General features: G+C 36.8%; 1 protein-coding gene across 2 annotated transcripts in view; it reads left to right on the top strand.

The window, feature by feature from the left end:
• The window catches only part of LOC134749423 (carbohydrate sulfotransferase 13), a 69,687-nt gene that overhangs the window by 21,371 nt on the left and 29,118 nt on the right, over positions 1 to 19,198 (top strand). The window contains exons 2-3 of one of the 2 annotated variants that reach the window (XM_063684347.1): positions 3,995 to 4,240; positions 7,311 to 7,382. In XM_063684347.1, coding sequence (XP_063540417.1) covers positions 4,088 to 4,240; positions 7,311 to 7,382 — 225 coding nt within the window. In that variant the 5' untranslated portion in view covers positions 3,995 to 4,087. The remainder of the gene's footprint in view (positions 1 to 3,994; positions 4,241 to 7,310; positions 7,383 to 19,198) is intronic. The other variant, XM_063684348.1, reaches the window with a different exon arrangement.

The following is a 19,198-nucleotide window of genomic DNA, read 5'->3' as shown; positions in this document are numbered from 1 at the left end:
AAACCTAAGCTTCCACACAAAATGACCTATTTTATTTCCTATTGAGTGTAGAAAGCGCGGTTGAATATTTATTACCCTTTTGGCTAATGGCTACCACAAATTACTTCCTATCGACTTGTTTGCGGACTTTGTTTTTCTAACCATTATAGACATTTACCAATCGAGAATCGTGCATCGCATTTGTGCATGCCTTCTCTCTCGGTCACGATCTGGCGAACTTTGGACGTGACTTGGTCATTTGTTGCTACAAAAAATATGTATACGCGACCGAGTCGGATAAGTGGTAAAATAAACAGATTAAGAAATAAGGAAAATTTTAGGAAATTATACAAGCTAAATTCAATCAATAACAGGTAAATACTCGTAAGTAGGTAAATTGGTTTACTTATGTCAACTCTCCTTGTAAATGTAAAGTACCGGTAAACTGGGGTTACTCTGATTCGTGCGGTAGCATTGATAATCGATTTTAAACTATAAGAATATTTCTGAACGCTTTCATCATGTATTTTCATTAAGGTTGCCAACTACATCATAAAATTCTTAAGCGTGCGTTAAAAAATTAACTAACTGTTCCACAAAAATCGTTACTCAATGATACCCCACTATAAAAGTTTGTAAGGAGTGGACAAATTTTTACTTATTTTATCTGTGTACGTCTTTCGAAAAGCCTGACTTTCGAAAACCTTTAATGACAAGCGTAGTACCGTATACTTAAAATACTTATATCTGTCAACGTAAAATTGCAAACACCCGATAGTTCACAATGGTTAGTTAAATTATACTGACGGTAGGAAGATTACAAACTATCTTAACCTAACCTATTTTAGATTGTAAACATTGGGTTTTACAACCTTGCTGTGAGGGACATATTTTGTCCAAAGGATTAGAATAGGTACCTACCAAATGGCGATAATAGTGTCAACATCATGTTTAGTTTATCAAGTCGTACTAAAATACGACATTATCTATTATACGGTATCTACAGATAATAATATAATAATAAAACAAAACACGCGCTTAAATGTCAACGTTTTGCGTGTGCATATTTTAACACACTCTGATGACTTAAATAGACGTAATAAGCACATTTCAATTCAATGCCACTTAAATGTCATTTTAGTTTTAGTAGTGTGACTTACAACCGTGTAACGAAAGTGCACTGATTTGAAACTATCAAACTATCAGTAATGTAACGGATACTAAACGAATCTTTAACAGTTAGTAGGCAAGGTAGCCGCCCTAAAGTTTGACACCCTCATTCTAATAGTTGACACCCTGTTTGTCACTTTAACTAATGAAATTATGAAATTATTCATATTTAGAGTGCCAACTAAGAGCGTGTTTACATTGTCCGATCCGATATTGGATGTCAGATGACCCTTGGAGAAAGCCAGCTGCTGCAGCAGCGTGCCGTATGGCATTAAGTAGCATTAAATGCTTCATTTTTGGGTTAGGTAAATATTTCTTTTGAACAGTAAACATTTAATCATTTAACAAATTAATGTGTAAGTATATAAAAAGACTGCAAATAATGCGGTCGCAAATGCCGGTCTCGCATTGGTTAATACAGACTGGGGAGACGTTGTCCCTTGCGTACCTACAGACGCTGCTTAAATCATTTGTCAAGATGTTAAAGGTCTCATGATGATATGAAAGGGATCTCTTTGTTTCACATAAAGTTTTAAGTCATAATGTATTGTTTGTCATATTATCATTAGTCCTAAAACTGAAACTTCAGGATTTTCGTAAGGTTATCCTATAGATAGGTTAGATTAGGTTTGTTTTATGGCAATCTTAAGTTCTCTTACTTCTAAAAAGTTAAGCGTTTCTGAACCAAATAAATTATGACTAACGAAAATGCGCACAAACAATACATTATGACTTAAAACTTTTTGGGAAACAATAGACGCCCGATATAAAAAGAAACTTTTTTACATTTCACCTCTTTGTAGTCGTATTGGAGATCCGACAATGTGAACACGCTCCAGTAGTAGTGTCAAGCACTTGAATACCTGTAGGTACTTACATTAAACCTAGGTATTTTAAAAACGACCTGAAGTTAGCATCGGAAGTTTTATCATTGAACCATATCCCTTTTTAATAATAATATGAGTTGTTCTTATTGGCCTTTGTTAAATGATTTGTCTTGCTTAAGAGGCCGGTGTCGATTTTAGTCGCAAAAATGTAAAATTGATAGATTTAGTCCGTGAAATTTTACACCTTTTGTTACCTAATTGAAATAACAAGTACTAGTTTCTATTAGCACGTCTTCTTATCTTACCTTTTATCAGATCAGTTTTTTGAAAACATACTCACTAAATTAGTAATGTTTGCTTTTCTGATGGACGTTTAGGTAAACGCGCGTAAAGCACTGATTTTGTCGCTCTTATTTGTAAATTTCGTAAAGTTTGGACGGCTAAACATGGTAATTTTGTATTACACATATCCTGTACTTGACGTTTATCAGACTACATTTTTATAATTATGACTTTGAAGTAGTGTAAATGAAAATTAGACGAAATCGATTTTCTCCAGAAATTACTTCAAAACAAGTGACAATTTCTCTGAAAATCGAATTAATTTCAACGTAATTTTGATACTTAAACAATCTACAACATTTGCTGAAACTATTCTTATACATGAATTTGTATAATTTACCACCATGATTTTTTGATGAATTTTTAAAAACTGCCCCTTCTCTTCATGCATTACCGGTGACGCACGCTCGCGACCTCATTATTAAAAGGCAAGATGAGAAGACGTGCTAATAGAAATCAATACTTGTTATTTAGATATTACGTAACAAAACGTGTATAATTTCAACGACTAAATCTATCAATTTTAAATTTTTGCTCCAAAATCGACTACGGCCTCTTAACATACAAATACCGTACTCAAGTGTCCAAAAATGAGCTCGTCAAAGGTTCTCAGAATTTTACCGAATGACTCATTGGCGTTATCCGGTGCCTGCAACCTTGGAATTTTGACGCGTCCGGTCCTGAGAGCCTACTGCCAATATAGCAGAAACGAAAATTGTTATCTGCCTCTCTATCGCACTTACATATTCGAGCGATAGAGTCAGAATTAATTTTCGTTTTTCGATGTTGTTGGTAGGCCCTATTCACAAACTTTCGTATTTATTATTTAATGAATCCTTGCTTGGTTTTGTTTGAACTTGAACTCGAGATTTGTAACTTTTTACGAATGACTCGTTTGGAGTAAATTTTTTAGATGAGCGTCCTGTTGTGCTGTGTTGTGAACAGATGCAGCTAGCTTTTTTTTAAATTACGCAACTAAAAAGTAGAAAAATTCGGTAAACATATGTTCAATATATAATTAAATATAAATTGAATAAATTGCAGGACAGGTATGTCGTTTAACTAGATATTTATGCTATAGATAGACGATATCATTGTTATATTAAGGAATAAAAATAATTCTTATCGACAACGCTGATTCGTCGTTCTTTTTAATGAAATACATGATCTTTCGGTCCAGATGTATTTATATACTAGTAAATACGCTGAATTAGGTACATTTTAGATTCAATACCAAACAAAGCATAACAGACATGCTTACTCCAAAATTATTCAAAAATTTCCTTTTTCCAACCAATAGCTCGCTTGCTTGACTCGAAATTATTACAAATACGAGGTCTCAACGTAATGCGAAAGTAATGATCGTTTTATCAAGTAATTACGCCGACGTAATAATAACCTTGAAACAAGTAAATTGGTTCCTCTTTACAACATCCGTGACTGCCGACCTTGCATCATTACATTATTTGGTGACAAATTAGTTGCATAGTCATCATTCATTAGGTACCTACTATAAAAATGGACTGGCATAGCTAAATTTGCAATTCTTATTGTTGTATTAATGCCTAAATTTTTCAACTTTTACTAGTAGGCATAGGTACATGCAAAGTAAAAATGATGATAATATATAAAACCAAACAGCGCGCAATTCTTCAACCACCTCTTTCTTGTTACAGAACACTCGCTTATACCAACCTCAGAGCTCCAACTACCCGAATGAAGTGTAACAATACGCGCCCTGTAATGAGGAGCTGCGTGAAATAGTGAGGATGGGACGAAGGAACGTGAGCATGATGCGGCTGGGGAGGTGCGTGGCCTTCCTGGCTGCGGCCGCCTTCCTGTTGCCCTTTACTATACTTCTGATGGTCGCTGACCAACAGTACAACCTCACCTACAACTCTAAACGAGTCTTCTATCAAGAGGTAAGATAACAACACATATAGTGTTAAACCATAAGTCATATTAATTCTATTGTTCTTGAAAGTTTCCGGATTTGAAGTAAGGTAGGCCGGGGGGATGTGCGCTGCAAGTGCAACTTCACTCTTTACAATTGTATTAGTAGGCCCAATACGTTGTGTTCAGAAAGGAAGTCTGATTTGTTTTGTAGCTTCGGTACAATAAGAATGAATTACTTCGGAAGCGTTATAGGTACCATCGCCCACACTGTTAACTGTCTATCAGTGGACTTTATGCTTTTTGTAATAAGGTTCACCGATGTACAGTTAAGAGTGTTGCTGATTGTACCTACTATGTCCCTGAAATCATAATGCGCTTCCGAAGTAAAAAGTCCTGATTGAGGACATAAAGCAATGTAACTTCGGGCACAGAATAAATAATAGTACTAAGTACAGAAGGTTCACTCTCTAACAAAACACGTCTATTACGATAAATATGACCGCAAGGCGTCCGTTTCGTATGGCTAGACACCAAAATTGGTGTGGGTCGCATGTACTTGTAGCGACGCGACGAAACCGCGGAGTGAGCCACGCCTGCTTTAAATAAAAATTCTTCAATGTCCTCAATCAGAAAAAGGTCAATAATAATATACCTATACCTAATCTAAATATATGAATTTTAGTGTAGTTCGCCTAACTCAATCGCAGATACACAAAATGTTACCAACTGTATCTAATCTCATTTCTATTCAGTTGCTAGGTCCATTCTAACACCGCTAAGAACCGCTTTGTGGCGTTTTTTCTTTCAACCGTTAAGCGTACGCGACCTTTTTACGTAGTTTTTACGGCAACGGAATGGACCCAGCAGGCTAGCGACCGTTGGTGGTTCTGGACCTACGAAACCACAAATATGCCGGTCATCTCTAGGTGGTATACATTGTTTTGCAAAAAATTGTTTCATAGAATTTTTTCACAAAGGGTCGCAGTTCCAACCTAACCTATTTAACCTACTTTTCTGGCTTCTACACAATGACCGTTTAGCTGTACCTAAAAAGTTAACGGTCTTTGAAAAAAAAAAGTTTCTATGAAATAAATTTTTTGCGAAACATTACATTCTATGAAACAATTTTCTGTGAAAGAAGCGAACACCAGTCTAGGTAATATAAGATAGGTAGGTACTGGTTAATATGTCACCTTGGTTTTGTTTGAAAGCAACAATTTTATTTAATTATCAGACATTATCATCTAACTTCCTTGAATATTTTTAGTACAACACGAGATACTTAAAGTCAATTTTGTACACTTATTTGAAGGACGCGAAGAACGCCATAAGTACCTATTTACTCGAATGTAAAATTTTATACACGGTGGCTAAAAAATAAGTGCATTCCCGTTGCCAGGGAGGTTTTGGGATTATAGATAGCCACGGCCTGTATAAGATTACTTTCGTTTCGAGTTTTTTTGTCTCTTTGAGATCGGCCATGATATGTTTTTGAACACGTAAACTACTGACATATTCATTTATTGACCGTAAAGGATGACTCACGTTAGACCGGGCCGTGTCCGGGCAGGAGCTTCCGGCGCTTCGTTTTCTATGGAAAGCATCACGTGATTACCTGTCATGTCACAGAAAAGTAAGCGCCGGAAGCTCCGGCCCGGACACGGCCCGGTCTACCGTGAGTCATCCTTAACTGTGCTTTCGTTTAATTTTAGCGTAATTAGGAGAGGGAAGAATTTTAACGTGTACTTACCTACAGTCGCGTCAAAGATATGTTTATACTTTTTCCCCTCACTAGCTCGGAAAGCCGTCTTTTATCCTTTAAAACAAGCGGGGAAAAACGCATTTTATCCACTAGTGGGGAAAGTAATTTGACCTTGGATGGAGCGTGTTTAAGTAGCTTGACAGATAACAAAACGTAAAACGCTCATAATAATGGTTCGTTCGATATTAATTATCATTAGATAAATGATTTGAAAATCTAATAAAAAATACCAGATTTAGCTTTATTTAATGATCTTAAGTCATAAACCTTAAAATTCCATAATAAACGTTTGTTTTTTAATAATTATGTTAAATATAATTCTGAACGCACAAGTTAAGTCGAGGCAATTTCAAAACGCATCATTGACATTTCATACGTCAGAAATGTCAACATTGACAACAAAAATTTTGCTTTAAAACTTCTCACGTAAAAGTACAGAATTTCGAGAGTTTTTTGTTATAATATCGTAAAAAAATGAGTGATTCCAGTTGATGAAGATGATCTAACGCCTGTGGATGTTGCACTTTCCTCGCTATAGTGAGGGGAAAAGTTTTGTGTTACACACGGGTGCAAATGTATTTTACTTCTCGTGTGTTAAAACACTCGCTACGCACAGGATTCTCTTTTAGAACCACTCGCTTCGCTCGTGCTTCAACTATAGAATCCTTTCGCTTGCTCGTGTTTCAATTCCACACTCGCGGGTAAAATACAACTTTGCACCCTTGTATAACAAATAACTATTTTACCTTACTCCTTTGTCATATGGCGAAAAATGTAAACATATCTTTGACGTCGACTTTAGTAAATACTGATGTTGCTACTTGCTAGGCTGGGTATTAGAGGTAACAAGTAAAAACTGAACTAAAATACCTCTACATAACGATGTTAATTTAAGAGATTTACGGTGTACTTATGGCAATCATCACGTATATATTCGACGTGAATCGCGATGAGCGTAATACGAACAATAACGAGTAATTTGGGCGTTTAACACGTGCAAAGTCGAGACGATTGATCTGTCTTTAAAGGCGTTCTAAAATCTGTAGAGTTATACCAAGACAACTCTGCAGCGATTTTGATAGGCCAGACTGTGCAAGTCTTACTTTTTAAAACGTGAAAGTTCTATGAAATTTTGACATAAATAACACTTGCACAGTCTGTGCTATCTTAATCGTTGCAGAGTTATATTGGTCTAACTCGACATTTTACATTTTTTTTTCAGAGATTTGAAATATTTGTGTCTTGTGTTGTCGATTAGAAGAATAAGTACACTTTTTTGTAAAACATCACTTGATGAAATCTTCTTTCGATACAGCCAACTTCTTCTTTTCCAGAGTAACTTCTATAAAATAAATGGCTCGTATTACATGCCCGCATACGCGGGTACATCGTTGTCACGGACACAGGTAACAGACATACATATGACATATCGATGTGAACCACCCAATCCGACGAAACGTTTGAGGCTCGATTCGACTTGTTGTATCGGCAGTTCGTGACATGGCTATCACAAATATTTATGAAAGTCGTGATATAAATTCGTTTAGTGTTGAAGTCTATCTGGCATGTCACGAAGTGTCGTTTAAACTTGTGAAATATAGCCCTTGCACCCACGCTTTACTGACAGTCCTGAACAATCGGGGGCAATTTTACATACGTTTGGACTACGGAACTTAGTTATAGGTTACTACGGTTGTGATTGTGAAAATGAAAAAATGGCATGTCGGACGCGTCGGCCCGGGCCCGGCCCGGTCTAGTGTGAGTCATCCTTAACTCTTGTTAACTTAGCATTTTTAAACATAAAATTAAAGGTAGGTATCTAAATATCTTGTATTTTAAATAAGACCACAATAAGTAAGATATGGACGTCGGCCGTTAACCGTCTGATTGGAGGTTAAAAAAGGCATAATTTCCACCTTATTTTCTTATTTAAATAATGCCTATAATGTAACTACAGATGTGCATCTTGCGGAAGGTTTCCAAAAAATTGGATAAGTTTCCGGAAATTTCAGACGGAATTTTATTTTATATGCAGTTTTGGAAACTTTCCGACGGCATGATGTGCGGCATAAATAACTAAGTTCCCGTCTCAAAATTGCACTCCTAACCCCCTAACGGTCTGAAGACGACTCTGCACGATTGTTTTACACCTGCAATGTTGACACAACGACCTCGCTTTACACTTGGGCGATGAAAGGGTTATAGTAGAAGTTGGGCAAGTTGATCAATGAGGTTGGACCCTGTAACCTCCTGTGTGCGACGGGCTCTTATGAATTTAATGCAAAAATCAAATTTTTGAGTAGCTAGGTACCATTTTTTTTTCTAAATTGAACAAAAAATATATAAAAGAATATGAGATTTTTTGGGTAGGTACCTACTTTACTAATATTCAAACGACTCAGTAATAATAATAACCTTTTGGATAATACTTACTTCCATGCGTCTCGCTAAAGAAAACAGCCAGGCTAGCACATGATTGGCGCGAGAGTATCTCGCCGCGACATAGACTACCCGTCCCCCTTTAATTGATACAGTAAGTAAAAGTCGGGTAGTCTATCTCGCGGCGAGATACTGTCGCGTCAATCATGTGCTCGGCCTGCAGAGTACAGACATTCTACCGAAGGACCTCTATTTCATAACCATCGTGATAATTATAATAAAATACTGTGATTGTAAAAAGATATTATAGTGACATCACAAAAAAAAATTGGTAAAAATAGTCCCGATTAAAGAACGTTTCAAATTCATAAGGCCTAAAGTTACAACAGGACAGCTGTTATGAGTATCCGTTCAAAACTATATTCGTTGTGTATGTGTAGAGATGTGTTAAATTTAGTACATGTTCAGTGTTAGATAGTACAAAATTAAATGTATAAGTACATATAAGGTTTGTGAACGTATCTAAATGGTTGACAACATGCAAAATATTAGAGTCAGACCAAGCTAGCTCTGCATGGCATTTGCAATGACAAAGTGTGGCCATATCATAATTAATGTCAAATTTCTATGAAAATATGATGTTTATAATGAATCTACCTCACTATGTGTTATTCAAGTTGGTGCAAAGCTTGCTTAGGCAGACTCTATTTTGTTGTTTAAGTTAATTTAATGAATATTGTTAAACAATTGATGATGATTTATTTATTTGATTTGGTATTTCTGGCTCACCCGAGTCATTTTAACTTTTTCAAATGGATCGAGTACTAAACTTGTTCCTACGCTGTAAGGTCTAGTTCAAGAAAATTATATTTACTCGTGGAAATTGACTACCACTATATATATATGCGTGAAATTGGGTATCACGGATATGTGCGTGATACGTTAATGTCCGAGTTTACCCTATCGGCCTGATTCAAACTTTAAGATACGTCAAAAATTTGCTAAAGATACGATATGGATCGGATATGTCAGTGTCAAAAATGAAGTTATGTTTGAAGAAATCGTATCCTTAGCAAATTTTTGACGTATATTAAAGTTCGAATCAGGTCGTTTGTTTAATGATGTGTACGAATCTATACTTTTCTAGTACCTACTGGTACGGGTGGGCCCTGCAAAATTACACAGTTACCCAAAGAATACCTACATGCAAAACATGTATAAGAATTGCTTAACATGAGCAGGTACTTCTGAAACACACTTACCTAATTACATTATGATTGATGGCCTAGCTTGTTTGCCGACTACGATAACTGAAACTGCCGACGACCCAGGGTATGTTCTTGCTAAACTTCTTAGCAAAAAAGCATATACAGTAACTCAGTAAATATTTAACCGTTACTTATACCGCCTTAAATAATATGGAGCCAATTTCTCGAACGATATTGCATTTATTACTCCACGAACTGTCAAATCGTATTGGATTCAATGTAAATGACGCGCTACAGTCGGAGTAAGGTAAGAAGGAAATGTTGACAGTTATGAATTGATCCACAAATATTATTATTAATTATCGTTTGAGAAATGGTTTCCTGCTCTGGCGGTCTGTGTGATCTGTGTCATTCTTTCTGACATTGAGAGTATGTGTATAGGTAGGTAAGGTACATAAGGTGAGTTTGACTAAGATCGGACACCGGGCAAGATCGTATGATTCAAATTTCCGACTGTTTTTTAAAATGCTGGCAAGGTGATGCTATGCGATGCGCTATTTTGTCCCGCACCCCCTTCAGTCCACACTTGTTGCTCCGACTAACAAGTCGCGTGATATACATTCCATATCCACAAGTTGAGGAAAAAAAAACCAACATCATCTCAACCCACCTAAAAACGTCCATAACTTTGCCGAACTCACCTTAGTGGCAGTCAACCAAAGAGAATTTATATATGCTATAATTTAACATTCTTGCTTTGATCATACAAGTGTGAAAGGAGAAGTTTTTCGATAATTGCCATCCCAATTAGGGTCCGCCTAAGATTGTCCGCTCTTTGCCCATCCTACTCACACAAATTCAAAATTTAATAATTAAATAATTTTATTTAATATCTTTTTAACCATTTAGAATTAATAACGATTCGTGGACATTAGACGCACAATAACATTCTTATACCATGAGTTCACCGAAATAAAACAAGCGCCGAACAAAATTAGTTTGTAAATGTTTACATGCGGCTGGAATGTGCAAACAAAGATTTACACAAGTTTTGACCGCTGGTTATTTCTGGGGGTTGGGCGGCAAAAGGACGTGAGAAGAAACATATGTAAATGTATTTTCAACAGTTGCCAGAATCAGCATCAGATGTTGATACATCGCGGTCATGGTATCATAAATATCTGAACACGCCCCTGTTGTAAAAGTGCAGGTCCAAATATTTTTATCAGATGGGGCTTGTAATTTAAAAACTGAAATGTATATATAAGTAAAAGTAGTAGGTACGGCGATAGGTACTCAAAGGTACCAGTTAAACTTAGATTTTCTTCTGTCAATAACTTAGGTCATATAACTTGTACAAACAGCAACACTGTACATCGGTGGACCTTATTGTTCATCGGTGGACCTTATTACAAAAAGCATAAGGTCCACCGATGTACAGTTAACAGTGTGGGCAATGGTACTTTTAGGCACCTATAGTTGGTCAAGCAAATCTTGTCAGTAGAAAAAGGCGCGAAATAAAATTTTCTATGGGACGATATCCCTTCGCGTCTAAATATTTTTTTTAATTTGCCGCCTTTTTCTACTGACAAGAGCTGCTTGACCAACTATAGTTATATACTTGTCTTATCGTACGGTAAAATGAAATAGAAGTCGTATATGAAACAAAAAAACCGGCCAAGTGCGAGTCGGACTCGCCCGCCGAGGGTTCCGTACTTTTTAGTATTTGTTGTTACAGCGGCAACAGAAATACATCATCTGTGAAAATTACAACTGTCTAGCTATCACGGTTCATGAGATACAGCCTGGTGACAGACGGACAGACGGACAGCGGAGTCTTAGTAATAGGGTCCCGTTTTTACCCTTTGGGTACGGAACCCTAAAAAGCAACGTCTTCAGCTTTCGCGGCTGGCGCACAAATATTGTCACTGTCTTCATATTTTTTAGTGCATTCATGCTCTTTAAAAATATTTACCTACTATATTTATTATTTTTATGCTTTGGTTGTGTTCCGACCATGACTTATTGCCTAGATATTAAATAAATAATACTTAATGGACGAACTTTTTGGAAGGCAAGTTTTAATAATTGACTATAGGTAGCTTAGCTATACCTAATTACCTTATTACATTTAATGTCGCCCATAATGACCATGTCCGGTAATGGTTAAACTTGTGTACATTAACTAATGGCCGATAGCAATCGGAGTTAATTGGGAATGTAAATATATTTCCGAATACACTGAGGTTTTAATTTAATAATACACTTTATTGCTTATTTTGGAGAGTTTAATGTCCTTGATAGAAATAATGCAACATTAATTTACTAAGTTAATTACCGGAACTTTTTGATTTAACTTCCGAATTCTGCCCAATATTCTTTATTAATCTCATTCATTTAGTCGAATTTACTGCTTTGTTATATGTTCTAAACCATGATTTAGTTAATATCTATTTATTTTATGTGTCAAGCCGATGAGAGATGAGGAAATTTCCTGGTAAACAGTTCCGGGGTCCGGAAAACTGAGTAATTTCACTGAGCACCGTATGTGCAAGGTGCTGAATGTCTATGAAAATATACTCAAAAGGAAATTCTCGCACGAATAAACATACATTTCTACACATCTACCTATAGATTTTATTGCTGTGTTGAGTTATCCGTTCTGAGATGCTTCTCACAAATAAAAATTGTAGAGGTGTTATTTTCCACAAAAAAGTAACGTTGAAACTATATTTCTTAAAATAGGCGGTACTTGTGGCTACTTAGGAACGTCATGCCAAATTATTCCTAATCTCTACAAGCTATTACTAGACCTTGTCTTATTCAATTTAATATTTAAGCACGGACCTAATTTTCGTCGTAGGCAAGTAACTGAACGCTACTCACCTTTGATATTGTTACGCTCCGAAAAACAACATAAAATATTCAAGTTATTCAACGCGGACGTCCTAACAATGACCGAAAAAGACCCAGAAATATTGAATTTGTATTCGAGACCGCCTGGGGTCAATAGCATAACGGTGAAATAGACTAGTAAGTATTGTTTTAAAAGCATATAAAAAACGCTATTATAGAATGGTATGTAAAAAACTTTTTGTGAATGGATTTTTGATGTAATGAGCACTTGGGCTTATGGATTTTAATAGGTAGGATTACCTTTTTCTAGCGTGTGCTATTTTCAAAATACTAGAAGCTTATTAGTACCCGTTAAATACGTATTATACTTACAGGTGCCAATATGTAATTTGGCACATAGTGTACTTTTACATTTGATGTCATTGGTACCCTAATACTACAGAAAGCTAAGCCTGCTATTAGCTGAACATAGCAGAGTACAAACACAAAGTAAACTACATAGGCGTAGGTTAGCCTAGTGTTATTGAACGACCTGGTACGGCGTACACTATGGAATATTAACCTAGCTGCTTTTGGATTAGCTTTGCTACAATGCCTTACCGCACATAACAACCGTAAGTGACATTCCGATCAGTTTGAACTCTGTATTTATTTGCGTGCTGAACATTTCACTTCCCGTAGCTCAGCGTGTAGGTGCTATCAACAAAATAGTCGACCACAATCGACTGATGATTCTAAACCTTACTACAACGACATAAAGTCTAATAGACGCTTCTACGAGTCTTTTTCTACAAAATTACAGTACATAAAAGATGCACAGCACGTGTATACCCGTCGTGTGTCGTGACACGGCACAGTTATTGGATAGTTTCAATTACCGGTCGTTCCTACGGGCGATTATCTAAACCCCCATTTCGCTAGAACACTAAAATACTGACTTTCATATCTGCTAATACCTAACTATTGAGTATAGACTGAAATAGATATCATACACTAAATAAAAAGTGACCAAGTCCACCGGTGGCCGAGACGGGAATCGAACCCGCGTCTTCAGCTTACGCGGCTAACGTCCTCAGTATAGGTTTACTAGGTATCTAACAATAAATTATTGTTGAAGGTTTGACGCTAAAGGAATTTGATCATTGTCAAATTGTTTGATAGCATAGCAACTCTATTAGAATTACAGATATGCAAGTTGCGGAAAGTTTACAAAAAGTTCGAAAAGTTCTCCGAAATTTCAGAAAAAATCACAGGAAATAGAAGAAAATTTCATTTTGGAAATAGAAAATTTCAATTCCCATACAAAAATATGAGAAGTTTACGAAATTTTACCATGTGAAAATTTCGCCATTTTGGAAAGTCTCCGACGGCATATCAGTAATTAGAATAGACTTCCAGCAGACTGCTTACAAAAGACCGCAGACCACTGATAACTACTAACTACTTATTATGGAATTTGTGCTGCGTTCCTTTAGTTATGTAGTCGCCATAGAGTGTGTGATAATGTTATGTTGTGGTGAAGAATCAAAAGGTCGCTAAGCGTCCTCAGGTTGCGGTACTTTCCATAATGCGGGCCATAAACTTGTTTACTACTATTATCTTGGTATTAATAGTTACCTATTTTTTAACAGACTTCATAAAGAAGGGAGGACGTCAATAAAATTCCTCCGAAAAATCCCCAACGACACGTATTTCGCGTTTGGCGATTCGTTTTTCGCGTCAGGTAGACCTTAAAATGGTCAACGGATCTCCACACGGTGTCCTAGGACTCCTAGATAAATTTGGGCTAATTTTCACGTAATTGCAATAATTGTTTTTTTATGATTATTCTTGAGTTAGATTATATAATCACAGATAGGAAAATATTGTTGCAGTAACTTTTATATAATGAAACTAGCAAGGCAGAGGCACCCACGCTACGAGGGCGCAAAGGTAAGGATCGTGCTGATAGCTAATGCGTAGGCCCGGCCGTGACATTACTGCTTTGATAAAGGGTAGGTGTATGTATAGCTTTTTCAGCATTATTAGAGCGAAATAAACTTGAGGAGAAATAATCGTTTTCGACCTTTTAAGTAATCCCCCTAGATCTTTAGCGCATTTGACATTTACGAATATACTTTTATATGAAAATAATATTTAATCAATGACCAGATCTATTTAAAACGCATAGCAGGTTTTGTCCAAAGTGCACAATAAGAGCGTCTGTAAGAAAACTTCGTCCAATATTTTACAAAAGTTATATTCAGCCAGAAGCTATGAGACAGGCAATAAAGGCACTATTGTATCTAGGCAAAATAAGTACCCATATATGAACTCTTAAAACAGAACTCTAATCACCTCAAAATCAAAACCGATTACATTCTCAAAATCCGTTACTTAAATAATACAAATTACCTACTGGGTTCTGCTCGAATCAGTTGCCTCAAGTTCTATGGACGCTCTTTAAAACCGCCCGCAACAGGTGCAACCAGATGGTGCGTTCAGCGAAGCGGCGGTTTATTCATCAAAATGTAACCTCATCTTCCATGGCTAATGTTTGGAAGTTTCTGAAGTCTCTAGGTTTGGGCAAACCTGTAAGTCAATTTGATAGTACCTCTTTCTCCCTTTCTGACCTTAACAAGCATTTCTCGTCTGCCCTCTCCGTTGATGACAATGTCAAAATTAACACCCTTTTTGAAGTTTTGTCCCTACCTTCGATTGGCGCGGTCTCTTTCTCTTTCTCACTCACTACCCAATCAGAGGTTAAGGCTATCATTAAGTCAATTCAATCCAAGGCAGTTGGTTGTGATGATATCGGCCGGTATATGATAGTATCTGTCCTTGACTGCGTGCTTCCTATACTGACTGATATCATCAACTTCTCGCTTTCTAACGGCGAATTTCCATCTCTCTGGCGCAGGGCGTTCGTCATACCTCTACCAAAAATCAATAACCCCTCTTTAGTAAGTCATTTCCGGCCCATTTCCATACTCCCGTTTCTGTCGAAGATCGCTGAAGCGGTGGCTCACAAGCAGCTGTCTAGGTTTATTTTCTCAAACAAACTTCTGAGCCCCTTTCAGTCAGGTTTTCGGCCGGGACATAGCACCTGTACTGCGCTGCTTAAGGTGACTGAGGACATCAGACGTGGCATGGAGAATCAAATGGTCACTGTACTTATCCTTGTAGATTTTTCAAACGCATTCAACACTGTTGACCATCAGATTCTCCTTGGCCTTCTTGAGCACCTCAATGTGTCGCCTGGTGCGCGAAATTGGTTCTCGGCTTATCTTTGCGGACGTCAGCAAGCGGTACGAGTTGATCGCGCTTTGTCGGAATGGTGTGACCTAGCCACTGGCGTGCCTCAAGGAGGTATCCTTTCACCACTACTGTTCTCCATATTTATTAATTTTATTACTCCTGACCTTCGCTGCTCGTACCATCTTTACGCCGACGACCTGCAACTCTATGACCATTGTAGCGTTACTGACCTAGCTGCTACTGTTGACAAATTAAATCTAGACCTCTTACATATCCAGCGATGGTCTGAGAAGTTCGGTCTGTTTGTCAATCCGTCTAAGTGTCAGGCCATTGTCATAGGTAGCGAACGCCAGCTCGCGAAAATAGATTCTACACCCCCCGTATATTTTAATGGCACTCCGATTCCTTACAGCCAGAGTGTAAAAGACCTAGGCGTCTATTTAGACAGCACCCTGAGTTGGAAGATACAGGTAGCTGAAATTTGCCGAAAAGTCACTGGATCTCTACATGCCCTTAACAGACTTAAACACTTTTTACCCGTTAAAACAAAAATATTATTAGCACAGACATTAATCCTACCTATAATTGACTACGGTGATGTGTGTTATCCAGACTTAAATGAAGAGCTCTTGAACAAGTTAGATCGTTTACTAAATAACTGCATTCGTTTCATTTTCTGTCTTCGTAAATACGACCATGTCTCCTCTTTCCGCTCTAAACTCGGCTGGTTTCCTATACGTGTTCGTCGAAATATTCGCATGCTTTGCACCCTCTTTTCTGTTATTAATGATCCCCAATCTCCCGAATATCTCAAATCTTTCTTCAACTACTATGGTGTTTCTCGTGTCCGTCAACTTCGCTCTACTGGCAACCTTTCTTTGTCCATACCATCTCACCGAACAGGTTTCATGTCCTATTCTTTCTCTATTCAGGCAGCTCGCCTTTGGAATAGTCTCCCTGTTAAAATTAGACAGTGTCCGAATAGATTTGCATTTAAAAAATCCTTACGTGAGTACTTTGCTGGCAGAACGATGAATTCTTAGTGTTTCTGTTTTGAAAGTTTCATCTGATATCTTATGTATTTGTATGTATGTATATTGTATGTATTTATATGAATATTATATATACAGATATATATGTCTATGCCTGTCCATTATTTAACTATACTTGTATATATATATGTAATCACTATGTTGCACCGCCTACAAATTATCTGCTTTGCCCGAAGGTTGACTGGTAGAGAATGCCTCATAGCATTAAGTCCGCCTTTTGTACGATTGTATTTTCTTTTGTGCAATAAAGATTAAATAAATAAATAAATATGGCACTATTCTCCCACTTAGATCCAAAACACCGTAATTTCATTAAACAGTCAGGATAATTCAGTCTTTTTAGTATTTACACCGAATCCCATTCGCCACGAGCACGATTCGACCATTAAAAAAAACGATTTGAGTATCTCCTCAAACTACCTCTTGTCACGCTATACTTCATTTGGGCAACCCGTCTGATACAGACGAGACGCTTTATTAACACGATACACGGGCCTTTAAATTAGTTAGTAAGTGGAGAAAGGCAAGTAGGAAAGCGGACCCTGGCAAAAGCCGGGATAAAGCTAGGTAGAAGAAGGAGTAATTTATCAATGACCTGGCCCCGTAGACAACATGCCAATCGCTAACGCTCCGTAGCGAACGAAACGCAACTGTCACTGTCACACTAATATGGAAGAGTGATAGAGAGACACAAAGCGATTCGATGTCGAAGCGCAAGCGATTGTCACCTTGGCTAGGCCATCTGATCCGAAAATAAGATCTAAATTGCCCAACTAGTAATTAATTAATTAAGTAAAATTTATTACTTTACTTTACTTTTATAGTAAATGATGGATGAGACTAATATTTGTTTTAAATAATTATTAAACTGGCAAATAATAATAATAATTTGACATCAAACTAATTGGCTAGAAGAAGACCAGCACTCATTAAAGCTGCCAAAACTCATTAGTTTAACGATAAACATAAAACGCAACAAGACAATGAAATATGCGTCTTGTGTTTCAGATATTTATGGTGCAAATGTCTAGTCGCATTAATTTTCTATAATAACTTGCACATTCTGTAATACGTTATGTAAGTGCACTAAACCACTTTTTCTTTGGTGGTAACCCCAAGTTAACCAGGGGAGTTAACCAGGAGGCCAATTCAAACATTTCAAACTTACATTCGACATCAAAATGATATCATTTAAGTAGTTATCTTTCGGCCGTGCGACGCTCACTCTAATAAGTGTACGGACGAGTAAGAACGAAATGCATTGCGCGAATAAATGAATGATGAAGAATGAAAGATATCAAAACATACGTTTGAATTGGCCTCCAGGGTCCTACGGACCACTACTGATCCTTGAAAGCACCTGAACCTGCAAACTCATAAATAGTTAAATTTTCGTTGATTTTAGTATTTGGGTCTAAAAATTGCGTTTTTGTCCCCAAAAAATGTGAAGGAGTGGAGAGCTTTTTGTATCGGTCACCCGATTTTAATTTCGTTTTTAATTTTTCTCAAGAGAATTATAATCTACAGCTAGAAAGACGTGCAATGGCACTCAACTTTTATTATTCATTTGATAAAAGACAAAAATAGAAGCGTGATAGAGTGGTCAGAGACAAGACAACGAAAATAATTTTGACCCACTTGTCATAGGTACTCGTAAGGTTCCGTGGCAGGCTCTCTGACACTGCGGGGTTGCGAACTGCATCGCAGCCATAATTGTGTGTTTTTAGTTTTAGGATATGTTTTAAAATAATATGTATGTAGTTTTAAGGTATTTATCTGTGGGCCAATAGTTGCCTGAAAATAAAGATTTTCATTTAATTTCATTTACTTCTAAACAATTATTAGTTGGCGTTTCCTATTAAGCTTAACAGTATGTCGTATGAACGAGATCTTGAGAAGCCAAATTGATTAAAAATAGTTATATAAATTGTGACTTTATGTATGTTTATTTTAGTGTTTAGTTACATCTCTTATAAATTAAAATATCACGGCACAGTCGGCACTACACTACGAGTAGCTTGCTTAAGTAGCTAACCTACTGTCAACTTAAAATACACGTAGGTATAATAATCATTTGCATATTATGAAATCACACTATATTCACACTTACTTATTGGTGATGCAACGCAAAATACCTGTATTAAATGTCAAGAGACCGGCGACGAATCGTAAATAAGGTTGTTTTAATCGATTTTCTTTTTTTCCGTTTTTCCCCAACTGACACACATGCCCTTCTATTCAGATGTCAGTATTATTATCTGATTCAATTCGACTTTCATGTATAAAAACTTACTAAATTGACTTACTTTTATATTATACACATAGATTTAAGATTAGATCCTATGCATGTAATATTGCTATGCCCTCACAGGTTCCATGTGGAACTATAACGATCATAGTTATTTATTTATTGCAACCATGGTGGGTATAAAGTATGAATTTTCTCAAATGATGTTTAGGCCTCAGACCCCCGTGGCAAAGCAACCATGT

Source organism: Cydia strobilella, chromosome 18 (genome assembly GCF_947568885.1).
Source record: "Cydia strobilella chromosome 18, ilCydStro3.1, whole genome shotgun sequence".
Lineage (NCBI taxonomy): Eukaryota > Metazoa > Arthropoda > Insecta > Lepidoptera > Tortricidae > Cydia > Cydia strobilella.
The sequence above is the reverse complement of the archived record's forward strand: the minus strand, read 5'-3'. Positions and strand labels throughout refer to the sequence as shown.